The sequence below is a fragment of the Bos mutus genome, chromosome 17 (genome assembly GCF_027580195.1).
Source record: "Bos mutus isolate GX-2022 chromosome 17, NWIPB_WYAK_1.1, whole genome shotgun sequence".
NCBI classification, from domain to species: Eukaryota; Metazoa; Chordata; class Mammalia; order Artiodactyla; family Bovidae; genus Bos; species Bos mutus.
Window position 1 is genome coordinate 9,309,141 of NC_091633.1, and position 25,325 is coordinate 9,334,465.

General features: G+C 44.4%; 2 protein-coding genes and 1 pseudogene across 9 annotated transcripts in view; 2 read left to right on the forward strand and 1 right to left on the reverse strand.

The window, feature by feature from the left end:
- GIT2 (GIT ArfGAP 2) overlaps positions 1-6,223 on the reverse strand; it is a 42,661-nt gene extending 36,438 nt beyond the window's left edge. For all 8 annotated transcript variants that reach the window (XM_070386002.1, XM_070385998.1, XM_070386003.1 and 5 more), the window contains exons 1-2: positions 6,034-6,223; positions 1,248-1,381 (exon numbers count right to left, since the gene is read on the reverse strand). In XM_070386002.1, coding sequence (XP_070242103.1) covers positions 1,248-1,381; positions 6,034-6,085 — 186 coding nt within the window. In that variant the 5' untranslated portion in view covers positions 6,086-6,223. The remainder of the gene's footprint in view (positions 1-1,247; positions 1,382-6,033) is intronic.
- A 3,959-nt stretch (positions 6,224-10,182) lies between these two features.
- The window catches only part of ANKRD13A (ankyrin repeat domain 13A), a 34,494-nt gene continuing 19,351 nt past the window's right edge, over positions 10,183-25,325 (forward strand). The window contains exons 1-3 of the mRNA XM_005891493.2: positions 10,183-10,592; positions 22,321-22,453; positions 24,483-24,607. Of these exons, the coding sequence (XP_005891555.1) occupies positions 10,497-10,592; positions 22,321-22,453; positions 24,483-24,607 (354 nt within the window). The 5' untranslated portion in view covers positions 10,183-10,496. The remainder of the gene's footprint in view (positions 10,593-22,320; positions 22,454-24,482; positions 24,608-25,325) is intronic.
- LOC138991432 (histone H2A.Z pseudogene) lies at positions 22,548-24,295 on the forward strand (annotated as a pseudogene).

Sequence of the window (25,325 nt, forward strand, 5' to 3'; positions counted from 1 at the left end):
ATACTATTTTTCAAGATTCTTAATCTTTTTCTTTAAATCCACTTACCTTCTAAAACTTTCACTAGCAATTATAATTTGATACCCTAGTTACAGTTTTATGCAACCATTGAAATAAATATTTGAGTATTACCTACATCTACCTTTGATCAGTGGTAAAGAATCTCCCTGCCAACACAGGAGATGTGGGTTCAGGAAAATCCCCTGAAAAAGGAAATGGCAACCCACTCCAGTATTTTTGCCGAGAAAAAAGCCTATGGACAGAGGAGCCTGCGGGTCTCTAAAGAGGTGGACCCGACTGGACGACTGAGCACGAGCATCAGCCTCGAGTGCCGCTAGTAGTCCACGCGTCACTCTGGGGACTGCTGCTCTAGGGCCAAGTCTGGCATTTTAAACTACTCATCTCTGGACTTTATTCATATCCTATAATATAGGATACGACATAATATCTGTACTCTGTATAATCTGACAGCAGTAAACACCCATTTTGACATGGGAATGAGCTGTTAGAAACTTCTGAGCAGAAGTTATTAATAATAATAAACCATTTTCATTTCAGAGCATGCCTCCTGACAAGGCCTCGTCTGATTTTTACAACACTGCAGATACTGTCAGATCAGAGATCTAAACTCACCCTTTTGGGACAGGCTGTGCAGCTGCCACAGATTTAGTAAAATATGTACTCAAGACAAATGAAGGCAAAAACACATGCCAAAGTCTGAGTTCCAACAGAACTCAGAGAATGTGTACCCCAAAATAGAAGTACCCGCTGACATGCTAATGGACCCCCAAATAAAACTAAGTTAGGCGTTCAATCAAAACAGAACTTGATTGTCTCTAACAAGTTACAAGAACTTTAAGAGAACTTAAATCAGATGTGTCAGAAACTTCAGAGGACTCCTATCAAAGCAGGAAACTTCATGAAAAGTTTCTAAGGCAGTTGCTTTCAAGAACATTCATCGTGGTAAGCGGAAAAGACAGATTGTTTAAAAACAATTTCTGGCAATAGTCTAGAAAGTCGGCAGTAAAACATTAGGAAGAAATTTTAATGACTATCTGTCTACCTATAGTCGAGCTTTTCCAGATTTTTACTAGGAGAAAAATAATCTTAAATATAGCACTGATAAGCATGGCACCTCTACTCAATTAGGATTCAAACATTTTTGTAAGGTTTAAGAAGTGTAATTTCAGTTGCTAAAACAGTAACTCCTAAAAACTTAAACTTCTTGAGGAGAATTCTTATTCTTTACCTGAAGCAATGTCGGAGGCCATGGTGTGTGTTTAAGATGCCTCACTTGAGAGATATGGCGTCCCAGACTCCGATGGACACTGCAGCACTCATCGCATATAAACGTTCCCCTATTTACGGATGCCCAGGAAGGATCTGGAAAGAAGAGTGAGATCAGTGGCAAGGATACCAGGTGGTTGCTATTCTGCCAGGTGGCAAAAGATGACCAAGGTTTGGTGTTTCAGAAAAACAAGACATTTCTGTTGTGTTGGTATGCTAGTCAACATGTTAAGCTGGGGAGCCTGTCTGATGATACCACCCATCTTGACTAGGGGTACAATGCTAATAGAGATGGAAAACATGGATTGAAGCCCTGAGTGATCACTTACCTGCTTTCTGGTCCAGGACCACAATCTGTAGCCCTAGTAAGATCTACTATCTCGGATATGTGCTCCTTCATTAAATGTAAGAGAAGCAAATTGAGCGGGTTCACCTGAATCATTCTGACTCCATTCCCACAAATGGCAGGACAACAAAACTGCCCATGAACAATCCACACAGAATTATGTGAAGTGAATGGTGAAAAGAGAGCTACCCTAATACCGCTGCACATCGACACGCCTCTGGGCTTAGCAGAAAGCTACAAGCGACACAATTATAAAACAGCTCAGCCGCAGTGGCTCTGAAAACAGACTGGGAAACCCTGGCCTCCTCCACTAGGAAACGTGCTAGGATATCCGTTAGCTGTCTTAAATAAACTGTTGAGTCCGATCTCACCACGGACCTGAAAGAACAGAAGCTGTAAAAACATCGGCCTCACAGAAAAAAAGACGCAAAATACAAATGAGCAATATTTCTGACGTGCGCATGATACTTTTTTCCCTGTGAAGTCTGACAAAGCCTCATCAGACACCCTCTGAAACAAGGAAAAACGCACACTTAGTAAGCAGTAAGAATAACTCACGCTGGGAAAGTAAACTAAATATTTAGAAACTCAAAACACAGACAGACCTTCTACATTTCATCAGATTCACACAAGGGGTGACAATAGGTGCCGCTCAAGCTGCTTGGCTTGAGGGTTATATTTAAAAATTCTTCAATGTCCACAAAAATCTCTAAAATGCATGTACACCATCCTTACCATTTCTAACAGTTTATTCAAACCCCTTCCAACCATATAATGAAAAGTTATGGGATTTCAATCAAAGACAAACTGGGAGTCAGAGAGTGTGGTGGTTAAGAGGGCTGGCTTTGGAGACAAGCAGTCCAGGGTTTGAACCCCAACTCTGCCACTTCTTGCGCAAGGATCTTAGGCAAGTTATTTCTTTGAGGGTACTCATCATGGATCAAATAGAAGAACAACACATCTCAGGGCGGTGAGGATATAAAAGAGTAAGTGAAGCTCTTTGCATATAGTAAGTACTCAGTAATGTGAGCTGTTATAACTTTTCCCAATTATTTTGTAAGTACCACTCAAGTATTTTCAAGAGCTCACTGCAATCCATGGCCACTAGGAGAAGGAAATGGCAACCCACTCCAGTGTTCTTGCCCGGAGAATCCCAGGGACGGGGGAGCCTGGTGGGCTGCCCTCTATGGGGTCGCACAGAGTCAGACACGACTGAAGCGACTTAGCAGCAGCAGAGAAAGTCTTTGATTGCTAATATTCGAAATATTGAATGTGCCACATGAACACTATCTTACTACACTGAAAAACCTCATGGAGTTTTCAGGTAGTTGAACTCAGAATAGGATATGAACTAGATTCATTAAAAAAAAAAAAAAAAAGGTAAACCAGGACCTCCCTGGCGATCCAGTGGTTAAGACTCTGCACTTCCACTGCAGGGTGCACGTGTTCAACACTTGGTCAGGAAACTAAGATCCTGCATGCCATGCAGCACGGCAAAAAATGACTTAAAAAAAATAAAGGTACACTATTGACTATGATTTGATCACAGTTAATCAAACATTTTGGAGCTCCAGCTTTAGTATCAGTCCTTCCAGTGAATATTCAGGGTTGATTACCTTTAGGACTGACTGGTTAGGGAAATCAATCCTTGAATATTCATTTCGAGGATCGAGGATCAATGCTGAAGCTCCAAAACAGTTGATTAACTATCATCAAATCTTAGTAATTAGTTTACCTATCTTTTAAAAAAAAATTTTTTTTTTTTTTGCCATGTTGCAAAGCATTGGAATTCCAACTCATTGGAAAAGACCCTGATGCTGGGAAAGATTGAGGGCCAGAGGAGAAGAGGGCAACAGAGGACAGAGGACGAGATGGTTAGACGGCGTCACCAACTCAATGGACACACATTTGAGCCAGCTTTGGGAGACAGTGAAGGACAGGGAAGTCTGGCATGCTGCAGTCAATGGGACTGCAAAGAGTTGGACACAATTTAGGGACTGAACAGCAACAATTACAAGTTTGCCATGAAACAAAAACTCAAACAAAATTCTTCAGTGAAGAACAACTATGTCAGTACTACTAAAGCACTCTAAAAAAAAAAGACTGGAAACATCAAGATGAAAGATCCCTGCAAAGATACATAACAACTTGGCTTTTTGCAGTGTGGTACTATGAATGACATACATACAGAAAGACTTTATTTTGAAGATCAGCCTTGGTTTTCACCTATTGTTCAGAGAATTTACAGTCCTCTTGGAAGAAATTAAATAGGGACAAGACAGGAAGGATTTAACACACACTAAGCAAAGCTCTCCACTGCAAGGCTCTCTACTAGTCATTTTAACATCATGAATCAGAATCACATGAAGAGAATATCAGAATGTTAATGACAGTAAAATCCAGTGAACCCCTTCCAATTTATGTGGACATTTTATGCTAGGGCTTCTTAACATGGGTTCTAGGAACACAACCAATGGGCTTCAGAAACATCTATTATCCCACTAAGAAATCTTAACAAATTCTGTGTGAAAGGTGAAGTGCACGTGTATTTTGTGGGGAGAAGGTCTTAGCATTCATCAGAATCTCACAGGGATCCTGAACCATAAAGGTTACTCTCTCACTAGGGCTTTGCAGAAAAGGCAGCACAAATTCCTAGCTGCTCAAGTTCAGAACATTTCAAGGTAGCCTAATTATATTCAAAACAGGAAGGAAGTGACTCAATTCTCTGTAGATTAGGCATACGAGACAACAACTAAAAAAGATACAATGGAAGAGAAAAATGTTCTCAAAGGCACAAAACGCCACAGAAGTGCAAGACAGTATTTAGTACAGAATTCAGCATGACAACAGAGATGCAATTTTCCTCTGCCCTGTGTACCATCCACTGAGAAGCAAAGAACATGCGCTTCAAGAGGAAGTTTGAATCTAGATTCATGTGAATCAAACATCACAGAAAGTTCAACCGAAAACAGGCAAGAAAAGAAGGAAGTGGAGCAAATAACATTTTTAGAGAATACAATGGAGTTTGTATGACAAGCTAACTTAGTTTCTACAACACCTCTTTAAACTCCTCCACCCGGTCTCCCTATCTTCAAAAGAAAGTGGTAACCCCACTTACATTATACAGTCCGTGAAATAACCACATAAGGTTTGAGTTATCATAGTCCTTTTAAAATCGGTCTGCACCTCCATATGACAAGATGAAGTTTAAAACAGAGTGGTGCTCGATGACTTCGTTAAGATTGTTTATTGGATACTATTGTGCCAAAGAAGCCATCTTACCTTTTGAATTACTTCAAATTCAAAGGAGATAAATCCAAGCACTGAAAACAGCACAGAGCACTGTCAACCGGGCTCCAACCGCTAAGACAGATCTCAACTCTAAATCTGATTAAACATGGGAGGGATGGTTTCCGCCCTTCAGTGTTCCCATATGCCTAAACTGCCTGAATACCCAAATGATTATAGTTGACAATGATTTGGTGTGTTTATTTTGTAGGCAGTAATTAATGTATAATTTAGAAATTCAACTACAGCTTTAAGAGGCTGTGAAGGTTCTGTACACAATACAAAAAACAGGAAAAATAAAAACAACAACCCCAAAAACCACCTTAGATGAGACAATCCTAAGCATATTCATTGAAACTGTTCTACCCCTGAGCACCGTACTCTCAATCATCCTCACTCGAAAAATGAGGAAATCAAGACTCGGCCAAATGAAGTCACCAGCCCAAGGTCACCCAGAGGCAAAATCTAGTTTGAACTCGGCCGGTTCGGATCTCAGAACTTGAGACAAGCATTGCTCCCTCAAGCGATGGTCGGCATTTGCAAGACCCCGTCATCCGGGAGACTGTCCGCCGCGGAGTGGCAGTCGGGATGTTAGAGAAGCGGGGCAAAACTCATCCTTGGGGGTCCTCTGGCGAGCCTCAGTGGAAGGAAGCGGCGAGCGTCGCCCACTCCGGACAGGGCCTCCCCCCAACACCGGGGCGGGGGTCTGGGGGGCTGTGGGGAGGGGGGATGACACCTGCAGCCTCTGGGGGCCGCAGCCGGGAGGACGCTCGCAGTTGATTTCTCTTATTGGCCTCCTCGTGGATTGCCCAAGCCCCTTCCTGTTGGGAAAGCGGCCACGACCCCGCCGCCTCTACGCCCGGCCTGGGACAGAGGGGACGAGAAAGAAGAGAGGGACGGGAGTGACGGGAGGGCGGCGGCCCCCTACCCGCCGGGCTCTGACAGGCCCAGGACGGGTCCCGCCCCACGGCCGCCCAGGCGCCTACTCGTCGCGACCCGGGGCATAGGGTGCAGAGCTCTACTGCCCGAACCCTCCCGGCCCGAGGGGGCGGCCCCGGGGCAGGGGTCCTGGCCAGGAGAGCTGAGGGGAGCGGGCCCGGCCGGTGCGACTCACCCGGCCCGCTGCAGTCAGCGCACACCTCGCTGCTCCGGAGCCGCTTCGACATGGCTCCCGCCTCCCACCTGCCGGGAACCTGGGGCCCCGGGACAGTGAAGGCGGCGGCGGCGGCTGCGCTTCCGCTCTAACGGGTCCCCGCAGCGGCGCTGGCGGCGGCCGCCTCTCCCCTCAGCGCCTCACAGCCGCGGCGCAGCACGCACGCGCGGGGAGGTGCCCTTCGGCGACGGGCAGGTCACGTGACCGGAAAGGGCACGCTTCCTTGTCGCCATTTTGAGTGAGGGCAGGTGTCTCCTCTCCTGTTTCTAAACCTCTTTAATTTGGGGGGGGTCTCCCTCTCTGGAAGAGATTCACTTCCTCCCAGTGCTGATTAATGTCAAGGGAAGCAGCATAATGTAGTGACCAAAGGTATGCAGCCACAGCCTTCTTGAGGCAATCATTCGTCAAGTCATTTAGCATAACTTTGGCCACGTTCACTTATTTATTCGTTCCTTTATTCAACAAATATTTATTGACCAGGGCTTCCTTGGTAGCTCAGCTGGTAAAGAATTCGCCTGCAATGCAGGAGACCCCGTTTCAGTTCCTAGGTCGGGAAGATCCCCTGGAGAAGGGATAGGCTACCCACTCCAGTATTCTTGGGCTTCCTTGGGTGGCTCAGACGGTGAAGAATCCGCCAGCAATGCTGAAGACCTGGGTTTGATCCCTGGGGTTGGGAAGATCCATTAGAGGAGGGTATGGCAACCCACTCCAGTACTGTTGCCAGGAGAATCCCCATGGACAGAGGAGGCTGGCGGGGCTACAGTCCTTGGAGTCGCAGAGTCAGATAGGACTGAGTGGCTAAGCACACATAGATAATACTGAAATTATCAGGGATGCACACTTATTGACCATGTACTATGTTCCACACACTGTTCTGGGCACTGGAGAAGGAGCAGTGAGCCAAGAAGACGAAATTTTCTGTATTTATGGAGTTACATTCAACTGTACTAGATCTACAATAAAATAAGTAGGAATATATTAGATGTTTCCCTATGCTGCAGTTTTAATCTTATCTGGAAAGTGGAGGTAGTCTGTCTACCTCAAGCCCATGATTCACGTTTGTATAGCTTGTTACCTAAAAATGATTTTTACATTTTTAAAGGGGTGTTAAGAGGAAAAAAAGAGGGAGAGGACGAAGAATATTCAGCAAAACCCTTACATGACATGCAAAAGCGAAATATTTACTAAGGACAAATGGAGTAACTTACAGAAGCATATAGTGTGCCTGCCCCATAGTAAGCACTCAATAATAGTTGTTCCTCTTACTGGAATTAAATACTGCTATTATTTCCTAATCACAACTTTTTTTTTTCCTTTGAGGGTGAGAATAGATAACCTAATTTACAGGACTACATAAACACAATGAAATGAATTTAATCAGTCTGAAATCGAGCAGAGATGTGGTCCTAATGCTAATGAACATTGTATGTATTACATATGTGTAAGCACAACTATGATCCCCATTTGGCAAATATTCCATGGCTATTGTGGGCCAGAAACTGTCTTGATCTCCAGGTACTCGGGTGAGCAGCCATTGTGGAGTTTTTTCACTAATAAATAAAGAGAAATGTTCAATAAATACGGAAAGATGACGAGGCAGAGGATTAAAATGCCCAAGACTTCTGAAAGGATAGGAAGTCCTGGAAGGGGTCTCAGGAGCACTGGTCTTTGGTTCATCTCTCCATTTTTATAAATGTGTGGTGTGGGCATAACCACATAAACCCCACACATTCCACAATTAGAGCCTCTGGGTTCCATCCTGATGCTCCTGCATCCTGTTCTGGTTCACAGACTCACAAATCTTCTGGCCTCAACATGTGTGGAGAAAGGATTAGGCCAGGATTCTTGAACAGCTGTTGTTGCAGGCGTCTGAAAAGCTGATGTCCACAAGCAGAGAAGGCAGAGAGTATGCTTTCAGGATGCATCAAATAACTTTGCCCGGCTATGTGGTCTAGTTGTGGACAGCTGTGCAGAAAGCTCAGGCTGGCGAGCAGCCGTGAGTTGACTTGGTTCTTCATTGAATCAAGGAACTATAGTGTCTTAGGGTGAAACCCAAAGAATGAACTTAAGTTTGGCTGACTGTGGTCAAGTGTAAGTATTATCTATTAGTCCTTTCGGCCATAACCCCAAATTAAAAAAAATAAAGGACACTCGTATGTGGAATAAACCAGCAACTTAGGTAACTTTGAATCATAACCCAGTTTGGAGTTGAGGCAGAACAGTGCTTCTCAAAGTAGGGGGGGTGGGGGTATGAATTTTTCTCCTCCAGGGTACATTTGGAGACATTTTGGCAGGAGTGTTACTGACATCTAGTGGGTAGAAACTGCGGGGATTCTGCCCAACATCCCCACATAAAGTTGTGTTTTTTTTTCATTTCTTTTTTTTTAATTTAATTTTATTTTTTAACTTTACAATATTGTATTGGTTTTGCCATATATCAAAATGAATCCGCCACAGGTATACATGTGTTCCCCATCCTGAACCCTCCTCCCTCCTCCCTCCCCATACCATCCCTCTGGGTCGTCCCAGTGCACCAGCCCCAAGCATCCAGTATCGTGCATCGAACCTGGACTGGTGACTCGTTTCATATATGATATTATACATGTTTCAGTGCCATTCTCCCAAATCATCCCACCCTCCCACAAAAAGTTTTATGTGGTTCCTGTCTTGCTTTCCAATTTGGATTCCTTTTATTTCTCTTTCTTCTGATTGTTGTGCCTAGAACTTCCAAAACTATGTTGAATAAAAGTGATGCAAGTGGGCATCCTTGCTCCTGATCTTAGAGGAAATGCTTTCAGCTTTTCACCCTTCAGTATGATGTTAGCTGTGGGTTTGTCTTATAGGGTCTTTATTATGTTGCACAACATTCCCTCAGTATGTAGCATTCTACAATGGTATTCTGCTACTGCTAAGTCACTTCAGTCGTGTCCGACTCTGTGTGACCCCACAGACGACAGCCCACCAGGCTCTCCTGCCCCTGGGATTCTCCAGGCAAGAACACTGGAGTGGGTTGCCATTTCCTTCTCCAATGCATGAAAGTGAAAAAGTGAAAGTGAAGTCGCTCAGTCGTGTAGGACTCTTAGCAACCCCATGGACTTCAGCCCACCAGGCTCCTCCATCCATGGGATTTTCCAGGCGAGAGGGCTGGAGTGGGGTGCCATTGCCTTCTCCAATGGTACTCTATTCAGTCATAAAAAAAAGAGAGTGAAAATTCGCCATTTGCAGCAACAAGGATGGACTTTTGAGGGCGTTATACTAAGTGAAGTAAGATAGAGGAAGACAAATACAGTATGACATCACTTACATGTGGAATCTAAAAATGACAACAAAGTTATAAACACAACAAAAACGAAGCAGATTCACAGATACAGAGAACAAACTAGTCCTTACCAGTGGAGAGAGGGGTAATGTAAGTGTGGGGGAGTGGGAGGCACAAACCATTGGGTGTAACATAACTCAAGGTGTATTGTACAATACCAGGAATATAACCAATATTTGGTAAAAACTGTAAATGGAAAGCAACTTTTAAAAACTGTATAAAAAATAAAAATAAATCCAAAGTAAAAAATAAAAGAATTAGAGTTACCAGAACAGCAAAAACAAATATATCAAATTTATGTGGTTCAAAATGTGCTTAAGTTGAGAAGCTCTGAGCTAGAACCATCCTCTCATGGGGCAACTACTTAACGCCACTTCTCCAAGAGTTTATGATGCCTACTTGAAAACTGGTTCGTGTTGCCCACTTCCAAAATGGCTCCTGACCAATCGTGGCAGGATCTCCCCAGGTCCAAACAGGCTGCAAGAGAGTCAGGAACTAGAATGGTTTGGTCCAGGAGCCTATTGTCACCCCCCTCTGACCGCAGAGCCGATGGAAGAGGCCCAGTTGTGGACCGAACCATATGAGGGACCTGGGGCAGGAGTAAAGGGGATGATAAAGGCTAGATCGAGTTTTTCAGGTCGAGATCCTAGGCTAAGCAAGAGAGTTTCATTTCTGTTTTCAGTACGATGCTCTGATTCCCGGTATGGGATTGGAGGTGGGTGAGGTTGAGCGGAACCCGGCCCGGGTGGCTAGCCTCGCCTACCCCCCCGCCGCGGCGCGCGGTGGTCCGCTCCCCGCACTTCCCTGTTTGGGGCAGTTCGGCCCGCAGAAGTCGGTTTGCGAGCTGTCAGCGCGGGCGGGAGCGCCGCGGGGCGCGGGGTGGGCGCGGCCGACCCCCGTCCCCGACCCGGCCCACGATCCCCGACCTCCCGCGCGTGCCCTGCCCCCGGCCCGCTAGGCCGGCCGGCCGCGTACCGCGCCCCCTCGCCCGCTCGCCTGGTTCTCTTCGCTCGCCGGCCGGCCGGCGGGCGGGCGCCGGAGACCCCCACCGGGGGCTGAGGCTTGGCAAGCGGGCGGTGAGGGCCCGGCTGCGGCCTCCCTCGCCATGTCCTCGCCCCGCGACGCTAGCGGCGACTTCCCCTTGCACCTCCTGGTCTGGAACAACGACTACCGGCAGCTGGAGAAGGAGCTGCGGGACCAGGTGAGGGGGCGAGGCGAGGGTCTTACCCCGGCTAGAGGAGCCGGGGAGTCGGGGATCGTATCGCCTCCCTGAGCCCATCTCCAGCCCTCTGGGGAAGGGGACGGGGCACCGCCGTCCCCTTCCGCTCAGCAATCGAGGGACAATAATAATAACAGCAGGATGTGTACTGAGTATTTAATGTGTGCCAGGCCGAAGGTTTTATATACATTCTCCCTCTTAACCTTTCCAGCAGCCCTAGGAGGTAGGTACTATCCTTTCATTTTACAGAGAAGGAAACTAAAGACGCTCAGAGATTATGTCTCTTACACAAGGTCGCTTACCTAATAAACACCAAATCGAGATTGTAACTCTGGCCAACTGGCTCCAGCGTGCACCGTCTTAACCAATTATTCTTGCCTTTCTCCAAAATGTGTGAGCAACACACACCTCTCACCCCACCCATTCTTTTTGTCAGGAAGGGCTTGGGCTTGGTTGGGTTTGGAGCCCAGGTTCTAACTCGCCCTGTGACCTTGGGCAAGGCATTTTCCCTGTCTTGGCCCACGTCCTCTTCTTTGTGGAATGAGGGTGTTGATACCCATGTGGGCAAATTCTGTACTTGACTGTTACCAATAGGTCTGGGGTGATGCCCAGGAAAAGCTCCCCAGGGAGGCTGATAAACACCAAAGTTTGAGAATTGCTGGTGCACAGCATCCTTAAAATCACTTCCTGTTCTAAAGTGCTTTGATTCTTTTTTTATTTATATTCCCAGCTTTATAAGCAGTGGTTCTCAGTTGGAAGTGATTTCCTCCCTCATCCCACACATCTGGTAATTAATAGAGACGTTTTTGTTTGTTACACGCGGGGAGTGGGTGTTACTGGAATCTAATGGGTAGAGGCCACAGAGGCTGCTCAGTATCCTAGAAGACACACATGTGTAAGACATCCCCCTCCCCAGTTAAGATTTGTCTTTCCCGAAATGTCAGTAACATCCTTTTTGAGAAACCCTGTCTTCAAAGCAGCACAGTGATTCTGGGAGGTATTGGTACACTCAAGTTAAAAACCGACATACTTAGCAGTTACGATGTGTATGTGTGTGTTTTAGTCCCTCAGTCGTGTCCAGTTCTTTGCGACCTCATGGACTGTAGCCCGCCAGACTCCTCTGTCCATGGAATTCTCCAGGCAAGAACACTGGAGCGGGTGGCTATTCCTTTCTCCAGGGGATCTTCCCAACCCAGGGATCGAACCTGAATCTCCTGCGTTGCAAGCAGATTCTTTAAGTCTGAGCCACCAGGGAAGCACCTCGTGTAATTGTTCGGGTTGACTTCATTTTATCTAGTGTATTAAAGTTCTGGTTTTTGGATGGCTCAGATTTGATGCGCTAATTGTCAAGAAATTCTAGAGGAAAGAGGGCATTGGTTTTCTTCTGATTTGCAAAAATTGAGCAAGGTCGGCATTCCCCACCCCACCCCCCCTCCGACACCCTCACCTGATGAACAGTTACTGCTAAGTGTGTTCTTCCTTTTTGGCTGTGTTGGCCCTTCACTGCTGCCCGGGCTTTTCACTAGTTGTGAGTGGGGCCTACTCATTGCGGTGGCTTCTCTTTTTGTAGAGCGCTGGCTCTAGGCAAGTGGGCTTCAGCAGTTGCGGCTCAAGTGGGCTCACTTTTTGCAGCTCCTGGGCTGTAGAGCATAGGCTAAGTAGTTGTGGAGCCCAGGCTTACTTGCTTCGCGGCATGTGGGATATTCCCTGATTAGGGATCGAACACATGTCTCCTGCACTGGCAAGCGGATCCTTTACCACTGAGCCACCAGGGAAGCCCTAAATGTGTTCTTGTACTCTGCCATCTTTCTTTAAGTCTGTTGAGCACCCAGTGGAAGTCAAAAGTTGCCCTTTTTTCTTTTAAATTCTCTGTCCACACAGAATAAACTTTTGTCGTAAGAGTCCTTGTTCCTAATTAGATCATGCCCCCAGAGTAAATGATTCAACAGTTAGGCATCACAGTGTACCTGATGATTCAATTCCCTTTCTCTTACTAGACGTAGATCAGAGGGAACCCGCTATCGTTTTTTTCTCGGCTGTAAGTCTCACCTTAGACACTTTAAAAATGACCAGACAGTCTTTGTTTTTAGGCCTGCTGTGTTTTGCCTCTGTAATTCCTCAGTATCGGAGCCTCACAGCTTCTTGTGAAATATTGAGATAAAGTACAAGGAAAGTCACAAAACTAAAATCCTATCTGATAGAGTGGTTCACCATCGTCATTGAACCACACACATGTTCAATACCAATTTCAGAAAACAGCAGGCTTTCTGTTCATGGGAGGTGAGGAAAAGAGTTAAAACGAAGCACCGTCTTTCTTTATAGAAAAACTCAGTCGATAATAACAGTCTTGATTTGTAATCTGAAATGTGGCATGGTTGAATTATTTCTTTTTCCTGCAACTTGTGATAGAAATGTTCATCAAAAGTTCTCTGTGCCTCTTACCTTGAAAAACATTAAGGACACAGGTGATTAGCGAATTCTAATTTTGCAGCAAGGTAGTCCTGGGATACATTGATCCTTAGTGCCTTTGAGTGTCAAGGAGATCAAGAAAGAATATGCATCTTTGCTACTTATTTGTTTTTGACTTTGTTATCTGTTATAACTGTAGATCATGTCACAAGATTCTGTTTTCTCTGGGGGAGAGATAGTTGAAGTGTATTCAGAAAAAACATCTTGACTGTGGAAGTTGGACTGTCATGACCACGCAGTCCAATTGCAATCCTGAAACTTTGGCCATTGAAGGGGTGGAGATGGGGCTGGCCTCACGGGTGTGCAGTCTCGGCAGTTGCCCAGGGCCCTGTCCTCAGAAATGGCTCATGCTTGGTTCAGTGCTCTGTTGTCATCATCTGGGAAGTCTTACTATTTTCTTTTGAAGAAGGGGCCTTGCATGTTGATTTTAATCTGGGTCCTGTGAATTATGCAACTGCTTCAGGATCAAAAACTTGATTATTGATACCATTACAACACAAGGCAGGGAATATTTTGTTGCTTTGATACTTATTGAGATCCTCTGTTAATTATGAAATAGCTATCTACTCCCCTGCCTTGGAGGCAGTTAGGTTAATGGCCAGTACTAATACTAGTTAAGTTGTGAGCTTGGGTGCTTAATTTACCCTTAACAAATCAGTTCATGAGCTGTCAAAATGCGGAGCATTAACACTAAACGCTTACTATTTTGCCAGGCACTGTGCTGAAATGTTTTTGTTGTTTTTGGTTTGTTTTAACTTTTTCTTTTATATGGAGTATAGCTGATTAACAATGTTGTGATAGTTTCAGGTGGACAGTAAAGGGACTCAGCCATACATATACATGTGTCCATTCTCCCCCAGACTTGTCTCCCATCCCAGCTGCCACATAACATTGAGCAGAGTTCCCTGTGTTATACTGTAGGTAAAAAATGCATATACTTACATACATACATACATATATATATATATATATTTTTTTTTTTTTTTTTTTTTTTGCCACACTGCACTGCATGTGGAATCTTAGTTCCCCTACCAGGGATCAAACCTACCTGCACACTCTGCATTGGAAGCATGGAGTCTTAACCACTGGGCTGCCACGGAAGTCCCTTAAAATGTTTTATGTGCAGTTTTAGATGTAATTCTCACATCAGTCCCCAGGGGTTAGTGCTTGTGTGATTCCCATTTTACAGATGAGGAAACAGAGATGGAGAGGTTCAGTCACCTGCTTACCAAGTCGTCAAACTAAGATGTCAATCCTGAGGAAGTCACTCTCACAGAATAAGAATCCTGTATTCTTAACCCTCCTGCTTTCCTTCTTTTGGTAAAAGTGCCTCCATTTCAGGATTCTGGAGAAAGAGGAAGGGAAAAGATCAGAAGGTGCGGGCCCAGGGTACCTGGAAGCAATACATTTACCATAGCTGCTGCTGTTAATATCATCATCATCCTGGGAATGTGGCTCCTTTTATGTATGTTCCAATTTTTCTACAAGGAACCCGTATTGGCTGCATAATTAAAAACAAAAAATTTCCATCACCCCAGCAGTAAAGCCAGCTGTTTCACTTAAGGCTTTGTTTGCCAGTACTTTTCTGCAGTCCGTTCTTCATTCTTTCCATCCCACGAGTGAGACATGAAGCTGGCACACTGGTAGCTGTAAGAATTTTTATTTTGTTCTAGGAACAGCAGCACAGAAAGAATCAAGTTTATCCAGATGAAGAAGAATAAGCACATGTTTCTGAATGTGTGTGAGTCAGCCCCACCATGTCTTGTTCATTTAGCCGAAGTTCACTGCTTGTTTAACTTTGCCAGAGATGAGATTGTTTCAAGCTTTCAGCGTTTACTCAGCCGAGGCACTTTATTAAGTGCCTCTTAACCCATCAGCTCTACTGTCTTTAATATTCAGTGGGGCCTTAAAGTTGGTCGGTGCAGTTGAAATGATTTGTGTTCTGGTTATGTCATTTGTCACTTAGCCAGAGAGGTCTGTTAAACATCTTTCAGCCTTCCTGCCGATGCTGGGAGAATGAATGAAAATTTAAGGGGACAGATGCAAAGGACAGTCTGTGCACCTTAGCAGAGGAGGGAAAGCCCTGTGGGATCAAGTGAGGTAGAGGGTGGCAGCTGAGGCCTGACTCCAGGGCCAGCCCTCAGTTAGGGAGCCAGCAGTGAAAGCACAAAATCTGGGCCAAAGAGGACGTTCTAGGCAGCGGCAGTGCTCAGAGCCTGATCGGGAACCACCCGGGGATTCTCATCGCAGCCCAGGGCAAGGCTGGGTGAGGCCACCGGGCACTCATTCCAGCCAGTCCCTGTTGGCTGGAGGCCCACCCTGAGCCAGAGCCTTGGATCCAAGGGAAAGAGCCTGGAGCCTGCTCTCAGGTGCTCCTCCTCAGCCCCTGGGCTCAGTTGCACCTTTGCAACCAGGCACGTATTTATACCTCCCCGGACTTGGGGTGGGAGAACCAGCTCAGGCCCCGGCTGGCCACAGAGGACGAGGGCCATCTGAGCACGCACAGGACTCTCTCAAGCAAAGGGAGGGCCAGTTAGCAGCCTCTTGCCTGAGGCCTTCCCCCCAGGAGGTACCTGTGATAGTTTCCAAAGTTCTGACTGTGCACCACTCAGAATGGGTCCCCCGAGGCTAGTTAGGGACCCGGAAGTGGACCCAGCTGTCAGACACAGCAGCCCGCACTCAGCTGCAGAACAGTAGGCTACCAAAGAGGGCTTGGATAAGAAGAGTCGGTGGGCTTAAAAATTAGCACATAAGGAGACATGGAGAAATCGCACGCCTTTTCTTCTTTGGGAGGGCACTGTGATCATTAAGAGAGTGGGCAGTTTTAATTTGGTGCAGCTCATCATTGGAGAAACTTAAAGGAAAAACTTAAATGATCAGCTATGACAGTGAATTCCAGTGAAATTCTGAGCTCTTGCTAACTCAACTCATGTCATTAGTTTAGGACCCTCAGCTCCCCTATTAGCTGTAAGGAAATTGGAACAAATCCCTTTTAGGGAGAAAGCGACAGCTTATGTGAAGCAATGTAGTGTAGGAGTATAATCATAAGAGCTGACTCTTCTAAGAGCTTGCCATGAGGTTTACCCTAGTAAGACTTTTGTAAGATAGGTGGGTTTTTTTTGTTTGTTTGTTCTTACTGTTCCCGTTTTACAAGCGCGCATACTGAAGCTCAAGAGGAGTTAAGCAACTCGTCAAAGAGCATATAGATCGTAGATTAGACTTAAGTGTTGCATAAAACACATACATAGGTTGATTTTTAAACATCTTTATTGAGATTCAATTCCCTTATGCAATTCACCCATTAACGTGTATTATTCAGTTTTTAGTGTATTCCCTGAGTTGTGCGACTGTCACCACAGTCACATTCCAAAACATTTTCATCACCCCCGAAAGAAACCCCACACCCATTAGCTGTCATTCCCTATTTCCCCCCAACCCTTCAGCCCCAGGCAACATTAAGCAGCTTGATACCTCTATAGATTTGCTTCTTCTGGACATTTCTTATAAATGGAATCATACAATACGTGGCCTTTTGTGTGTGGCTTCTTTAACCTAACATGATGTTTTCAGTGTTCATCCATGTCATGGGAGGTGTTAATACTTCATTCCTTTTAATGGCTGAATAGTACTCCCATGTGTGTGTGTGTGTGTGTGTGTGTGTGTGTGTATGCTATATTTTGTTTATTCCTTAGCCAGCTGATGGACATTTGGGCTATTATGAATAATCCTGCTCTGCTTATCTGTGTATAGGTTTTTGTGTGACTGTATGTTTTTATTTTTCTTGGGTAAACACCTATAAGAGGACTTGCTGGGTCTTATATTAATAGTAATTCTGTGTTTAACTTTTTGAGGAACTGCCAAATGTTTTTTCAGTTTGACTGCACCATTTTACATTCCCATCAGCAATGTATAATGGTTCTAGTTTTTCCACATCCTTGTCAACACTTGTTATTGTCCTTTTGATTGTAGCCATCCTAATGGATGTGAAGTATTATCTCATTGTGGCTTTGATTTGCATTTCCCTAAGCTTCCCTGGTAGCTCAGCTGGTAAAGAATCTGCCTGCAATGCAGGAGACCCCGGTTCCATTCCTGGGTCAGGAAAATCCCCTAGAGGAGGGATAGGTTACCCACTCCAGTATTCTTGGGCTTCCCTGGTGGCTCAGATGGTAAAGAATCCGCCTTCAATGCAGAAGACTTGGGTTTGATTCCTGGTTCGGAAAGATCCCTTGTTGGAGGGCATGCAACCTACTCCAGTATTCTTACCCAGAGAATCCCTATGGACAGAGCGGCTTACAGATCATGGGGTTGCAAAGAGTCTGGCGTGACTGAGCAAGTCAGCGCAGCACAGCACAGTGATTAGTTATTTGAGCGTCTTCCATGTGCTGTTGGCCATTGGCGTATCTTCTTTGAAGAAGTGTCTATTTAAATCCCTTGCCCGTTTAAAAACCGGATCATTTGTCTTTTTATTCATGAATAGAGTTCTTCATGTATTCCAGATGTGCACGTGCTAAGTTGCCTCAGGTGTGTCCGACTGTTTGCGACCTCATGGACTGTAACCCTCCAGGCTCCTCTGTTCATGGGATTCTCCAGGCAAGAATACTGGAGTAGGTTGCCATGCCCTCCTTCAGGGGATCTTCCCGACCCAGGGATTAAACGCGCATCTTTTGTGTCTCCTGCACTGGCAGACGAGTTCTTTACCACTAGGGCCACCTGGGAAGCTCCCATATTCTAAATACTAGCCCATTAATAGGTACATGACTTACAAACATTTTCTCCCTGTCTTTGTCTTTTTACTTTCTTTATACCGTTTGAAGTATAACAGTTTTCAGTTTAGATGGAGTATAATTTACCTATATTTTCTTTTGTTTCTTATGCTTTTGATGTTGTATCTTAGGAAATTTTGCTTAACACAAGGTCACACAAATATAATTGTATGTTTTCCTCTAAGAGTTTTATTGTTTTATTTCTTACATTCAGGTTTATGATCAACTTTGAGCTAACGTTTGCATTTAGTATATATAATTCTTCATTCTTTTTTTGCATGTTGATATCTAGTTGTTCAAGCACATTTGTGGAAAAGATTATTCTTTCCCCATTGAATTATTTTGGCACCCTTGTTGAAAATCAATTGACCATAGATGTATAAGTTTATTTCTGGACTCTAAATTGTATTCCACTGATTTATATGTCTACCCTTTTGCCAGTATCACAGTCTTGATTGCTGTAGCTTTGTGTAGTAAGTTTTGAAATTGGGAAGTGTGGTTTCTCAAATTTTACTCTTCTTTTCAAGATGATTTTGGCTATTCTGGGTCCCTTGAATTTCCTTAAGAATTTTAGTATCACCTGGTTCATTTCTGCAAGAAATAAGCTGGAATTTTGATGGAGATTGCATTGACTCTGTAGCTCAGTTTAGGGAGTTTTGACATGTTAAAATATTAAGTCTTCTGAACCATGAACGTGGGATGTTTCCATTTTTTAGATCTTTATTTCTTTCAACAGTGCTTTATAGTTTTCAGAGTATAAGGTTTATACTTCTTTTGTTACTTATTTATAAATGTTTTATTATTTTCAATGTCACTATAAATGGAATTTTTTATTTTACTTTTGAGTTGTTACAAGTGTATAAGTATACAACTGATTTTTCTACATTGCTGTTGTAGCCTACAACTTGAACTCATTAGTTCTAATATTTTTTAAGTGGATTTCCCAGGATTTCCTATATGTGAGATCATGTTGTCTATGAATAGAAATAGTTTTACATTTTCCTCAGATGCCTTTTATTTCTTTTTCTTGCCTTATAGTCTTGATTAGAACCTCTAGTACAATGTTTAATAGATATGATGAAGAGAACATTCCTGTCTTATTTCTTATCTTGGGGGAAAGCATCCATTCTTTCACCGTTAAGTATGATGTTAGCTGTGGGTTTTTCATAGATAGATGATGTTTGAGGAAGTTCCCTTCATTCCTAGTTTGTTGAATGTTTTGGGTTTTTTTTAATCATGAAGGGTGTAGGATTTTGTGAAATGCTTTTTCTGCCTCATCTTAGTCCATTTGGGCTGCAGTAACAAAATATCACGAAGTGGACAGTTTATGAACAATAGAAACCTATATAGTCTTGGCGCCTGGCAGTCCACGACCATGGTGCCAGCGGGTTTGTGTGGTGTCTGGTGAGGGCTTTCCTCCTGGTTCATAGCAAGTGAATCCTCACAGTGTCCTCACTTGGTGGAAGAGGTTTCACAAGCTCTCTGGAGCCTGTTTTCTAAAGACACTCATTCCATTCATGAGGGCTCCACTCTCATGATCTAAGTACTTCCCAAAGGCCCCACTTCCTAATACCATCATCTTTGGAGGTTAGGATGTCAACATACGAATTTTGGGTGGACACTTCACATTCAGACCACAGCGTGCATTTATTGAGATGGTCATATGTTTGTTTGTTTTTTCTATCAATATGATGTGTCACGTTAATTGATTATTGGATGTTAAGCCACCCTTGCATTTGTGGGATAAACTCACTCGGTCATGGTGTACAATAACCCTTTTCATATATTATTGAATTTATTTTGCTAAAATATTGTTGAGGATTTTTGTATCTATAGTCATAAGAGATACTGTCTGTGGTTGTCTTTCTTGTGTGATTTGTTTGTCATCAGCATAATACTGAGCTTATAAAATGAGTTGGGAGGTTTTCTTCCTTCTTCTGTTTTTGGGTTTGTGAAGAATTGGAATTAATTTGTTGAACGTTTGGTAGAATTCACCAGTGAAGCCCTTCTGGGTCTGAGGTTTTTTTCCCCTGGGAAATTTTAAAATTACCGAGTCAATCTTTTTACTTGTTATAAATTTTTTCTGGTTTTTTTCCTAAGTGAGTTTTGCTAGCTTGTGGCTGCCTAAGAATACGTGCCTTTCATCTAAGTTCTCATTTGTTGGCATACAGTTGTTCATAGCATTCATTTATAATACTTCTCATTTCTGTAGAGTTGATAGTCATATCCCCTATATCATTCCTGATTTTGGTAACTTGAATCTTCTCTTTTTTTTCTTTTGGTTCTTCTAGCCAAAAGTTTGTCAATTTTGTTGATATTTTCCAAGAGCCAACTTTTGGTTTTGTTGATATTTCTCTGTTGATTTTCTATCTTTTTCCCCCCACCAGTTTCCACTCTAATCGTTATTCACCCATTGTTTTAAATCACACTTTCATTATAATATATCATTTTCCCTCCCTTATCTCCTTTCAGATGAGGAGGGGCATAGGAGGCCCTGCACAGTTATAATTATCTATGCAAAGTGTACAGCTATGGGACTCAGACATACAGTTGCCCCACCGCTGCCCTGTGGTCAAAAATAGAAAAAAGTTAACTTAATATATTTGAATTTGATTGTATACATCATATCTAGTGACCCAGAAACTTGAGCCTTACTTCTTAGTCCCAGGTGTTGGCTTTGTTCTAGGGTGTGAATTAACGACTGAAATGACTTAGCAGCAGCAGCAGCAGCAGTTTCCCCTTTTGCCTGGTAAATATTGTTAAGCATCTCCTGTGTCTGGCAGCGTGCTAACCCTAGCACCTTTCATGTAGTACATAAAACTTGTTGAGTAAGAAAGCATCATCTATAACAGACGTGAAAGATAAGAATGAATTTGCTAAGTCTTTCTTTCCTGCTAAACTTCAGCTAAGTTAATAGTTTTAAGTCACATTACTTAAAAGAAAAAAAAGAACAATGATTTAATGCACATTAGAGACTAAGGTGGCAGAAGCTAAGAAATATAAGATTCAGATCCCGCCCTTTGGAATTCTCAAGTGAGATAAACAGGCCATCCCTTTGGAAAAGTCAGGGAATCCCAGGAGGTGGTGTGGGTCCTATTCTAGGAGACGTGATGGCCTTTTAGCACCTGAGAGAACACCGGGCCTGGAGTTGGTCCAGGAGGACACGTGTTCACTTAGCAGAATGTCTTCAGCCACTTCTGTTTTTCTTCGATACCAGTCTGTCTTCACTTCACAATGGCCGCGATACAATTAGCAAAACAGGCAGGTCAGGTAGCTGTTGGATAGTGGCTATTTACCCACAGTCCTGCTTACCTTCCTCTCCTGTGGCTGACAGTGGCTTGTCCTGGATCTCTCTGGAGGCTGCCCCACAACTAGCATCACACATCAACATAAAGCACATTTTCTAAGCAAGCAGTCTCATGATTTGGGGCTGTGGTGGGTCTTCATTGCTGCACACAGGCTCTTTTTTCTAGTAGTGGGGGCTACTCTTCATTGAGATGTGCAGGCTTCTTATTTCTGTGGCCTCTCTTATTGGGGAGCAAGGGCTCAGAGTCGTGGTCCATGTGTTCAGTAGTTGTGGCTCACAGGCTTAGTTGTTCCGTGGCACGTGGGATCTTCTGGACTAGGGATCGAACCCGTGTCCCGTGCACTGGCAAGCAGATTCCCAACCGCTGGACCACCAGGGGAGTCCCCTTAAAGGTTTTTATTTTCCAACAGCCCCATGGAAGTTTCTTGTATCCTTGGAAGAACATTCAGAGCTGTCTCTGGAAGGCAGCACTGACCCGTTCAGACGGAGCCCTGGACCCCAGTGCAGGTGCCGGAGGGAGGGCCAGAGTAGGAGTGAAGAGTAGAAGCCAAATGGATGTCTATCTGCGTCCTCATGCGTGCCTGGCGGACCACGCTCACTGTATGTGGGACCCACGGATGCTGCCACTTCGGGGCACTTGGAGCTCAACAAACAATAACGAGAGTGGTGTTTTGGTGGGAATCCAGCTAGAGAACGTACTTTTATTCTGACCCAAATTATCTTCTGTACTTTCAGTTTTGATTAAAGTCCTTGCACTTCCTGTTCTGGACTTGAGTGCTGAGATGTGCTGGAGAAATCCCCCACGTTCCACACCACAGGGTGGCTGTGTTTCCATGCAAGCCCTTAGCCTTATTTAGACTTAATTTGAGCGCTGTTGTGCTTTGGGTTGTGTTTGATGATCGGAGGCCTGTAGCTGGTGTTTGTTTATGAGGCTCTTAACTTTATAGAAAAAGGAACTCAGTAACCGTCACCTTTATTTATAGCCCCCAGAGTCACATTATTTCAGTTTGTGCCCATGTGTAAGCATTTGTTTTTCCCATGTACTGCTGTCTTGAGTGTGCAAATACTATTTTTAATTTCTGTACTTACTATTAACCTCTGAAACTCCTTTCCACGTTTTTGTGTCCAGTTATATATATCCAGTTACATAAATGCCAGTGTTTATTTACAGAACGTGGAGGCCCTGGATCCTCGAGGTCGCACCCTGTTGCATCTTGCTGTTTCTTTGGGACACTTGGAATCTGCCAGAGTCCTGCTCCGACATAAAGCAGATGTGACAAAGGAAAACCGTGAGGGTTGGACAGGCAAGTGTACTTGCGAAATAACGTAAAGCCTTCCATTTTGTTTTCTCTCTCTGAATAAAGGGTAGCCTCAGTCCTCATTGTCTTCAGAGTCATCTTTATCTTGAGCTCTGTCTCTCTTGGGACTCGGGGCCGGGGAAGGAGCTGAGAGCCTCGGAGGCCACTGGCTTGTCTGCAGCACAATGGTCCCAATTGTGTCCTGGGTCAGGCGCCCAGGGTAGGGGGTGACTCTTCATCCAGAAAGCAGCTCTCAGTGCACCAGACACGAAGGCGAGCACCCGGTTTCCCCTGAGGAGCGTGGCGGTAACTCCAGCAAATCCATCATGATGGACAATCAGAAAGAAATGATAGGCAGTTTGAATCACCATGTGAAGAAGGAGTAGGCGGCGGGCTCTCACTGGGTGTCTGACTAGTCCTTTTTCTGCCTTGCTTGTTTGAAATGGCTGACGGTAAGGCTGGGAAGGACTCAGGAAAAGCCAACACAAAGGCGCTTTCTCACTTGCAGAGAGCCAGTCTGCAGTTCCTGGGGGACCGTATTCATCCATACCTAAAATCTAGGACCACCAGCCATGGATGTGTGGACGTGACTGCCGCTGTGTGTAGCACAGCCATCCTGGAGGACCTCACCGCAGAGGTACTTGAATTGACAGGAAATGCGTCAGAAGACTTGAAGGTAAAGTGTATTACGTCTTGTCACTTGCAACTTGCTATTCGTGGAGATGAAGAATTGGACTCTCTGATCAAGGCTACAGTTGCTGGTGGTGATGTGAGTCCACACATCCACAAATCTCTGGGAAGAGAGGACACAGAAGACTGTCTAAAAGAAGCCTGGATTCCTTATTATCTCAGGACTCTAAATACCCCTACAGCTATCCAGTGTTGGTGATTCCAGTGGACCATATCTCTGGGAATAAGACAGATTTGCCTTTTTTGTAATTCTGTTTGAGCAAGTTGGAAGCTTAATTAACTTTCCAACAAGCCAAATTTCTGCATTCAAGTCTTAACCATGTTTAAGTGTTACTGTGGCTTCAAAGAAGCTATTGATTCTGAAGTAGTGGGTTTTGATTGAGTTGACTGTTTTTGAAAAACTGTTTGGATTTTAATTGTGATGTAGAAATTATAGTAACAAACATTTGGTTTGGCACAGACATTTTTTCTGTACCAAAAGAAAAAGTGTGGTGGATAAGCTAAATAAAGGTCATATCTCACCACCCCACCCCCCACCGGCCAAAAAAAAAAAAATTATAGCTGAAAATAGTATCCTTTTCCAGTGAAATCCTGGCACTTCACTTGTTTTGAGACTCTTGAGACTCCCTTGGACTTTGAGGAGATCAAACCAGTCAGTCCTAAAGGAAATCAACCCTGAATATTCATTGGAAGGACTGATGCTGAAGCTCCAATACTTTGGCCACCTGATCGAAAAGCCAACTCATTTGGGAAAACTCTGATGCTGGGAAAGATTGAGGGCAGAAGGAGAAGAGATGGCAGAAGATGAGATAGTTGATAGCATCACCGACTCAATGGACATGAATTTGAGCAAACTCCAGGAGACACTGAAGGACAGAGGAGCCTGGAGTGCTGCAGTCCATGGGATTGTGAAGAGTCAGACACAACGTAGCAACGAAACAACAACACTTGTTCTGCAAGCTCTCCTACTACTGGTCCAAGTAATTGGGGGTTGACTGAGCAAGAATACACACAGCCTGCCTGCCCATCTCCACAGCTGTGTGATCACACAGTGAAAGCCAGCTCTGAAGACACCGTCAGGATTTGAGTCAGTAGTAAGAGACAGGGGGAAGAGAATAATGGCAGGTTTGCTCAAGAGGCTGAAAGTGCTCTGTTCTCTGCTCAGTCAGGTAGGGGTTAAAGTAAGTAGTCATGGTTGTGAACATTGGGTGGGGCTGGAGCCTCTGTCCCGCTTTAAAAAAATTGTTGGCCTTCAATCCAGAGAGATACTTTTCAAGCTGGCTTTGGAATTTGTGAGTAAGTATGAGAATACAGGGTGATCAGATTACATCTTTTTGCCTTCCAGTTTTGCACGAGGCTGTGAGCACCGGTGACCCCGAGATGGTGTACACGGTCCTTCAGCATCGGGACTTCCACAACACGTCCATGGCCCTCGAGGGAGTTCCGGAGCTGCTCCAGAAAATTCTCGAGGTAGCCATAAAAACTGCCCGCGCCATCCGTGGAGTTGAATGCTGACACAGCAGCCACAGACAGTTTGACATCCTTGTGCACCCTCCCAAACAGTTTGAAGGATTGTGAAAACGATGTATTGAATACCAAATAGCGTGATTCCTTGCTTTTGCGATCTGTTAAATGTATGATGTCTTTCACAAACTATGTTTCCAGGTCACTAGACTGACTCTTTTAAGTGCTATTTAAAAGTTAGAACTAAAGACAAATGGACATCAGGCAATTAATTTGTCTAGCTGCCTGTTTTCTTAATAGTAGCATCCTGAGCTTGGGTCATCTTGGGGAAATTATAATGAACTTCATTACTGTCTGGGGATTTTCAGGGCCTGTTGAGGCTCAGAAGTCTTTGTGCAACTCTCCTTGACACCTCTGTCACTTCTAGCCATTAGTATTTTGTGACTTCTAATCCATTGCCTGAACTTAGAGTTATTAGCTTTGGGGCAGTTTATCTGTCTTGTGAGTAAAAGGGTATGGGCTCTGTAACACTTGGAGAAGTTTCTTAAAAGATTTTACTTCTAGGCTCTCAAGTTTGTTTTGTTTGTTTGCTTTAATATTTATTTATTCGACCTCGCCGGGTCTTAGTTGCAGCACGTGGGCTCTTCGACCTGGCACGCACGCGTTTTAGTTACAGCATGGAAACTCTTAGTTGCAGCATGTGGGATCTAGTTCCCTGACCTGG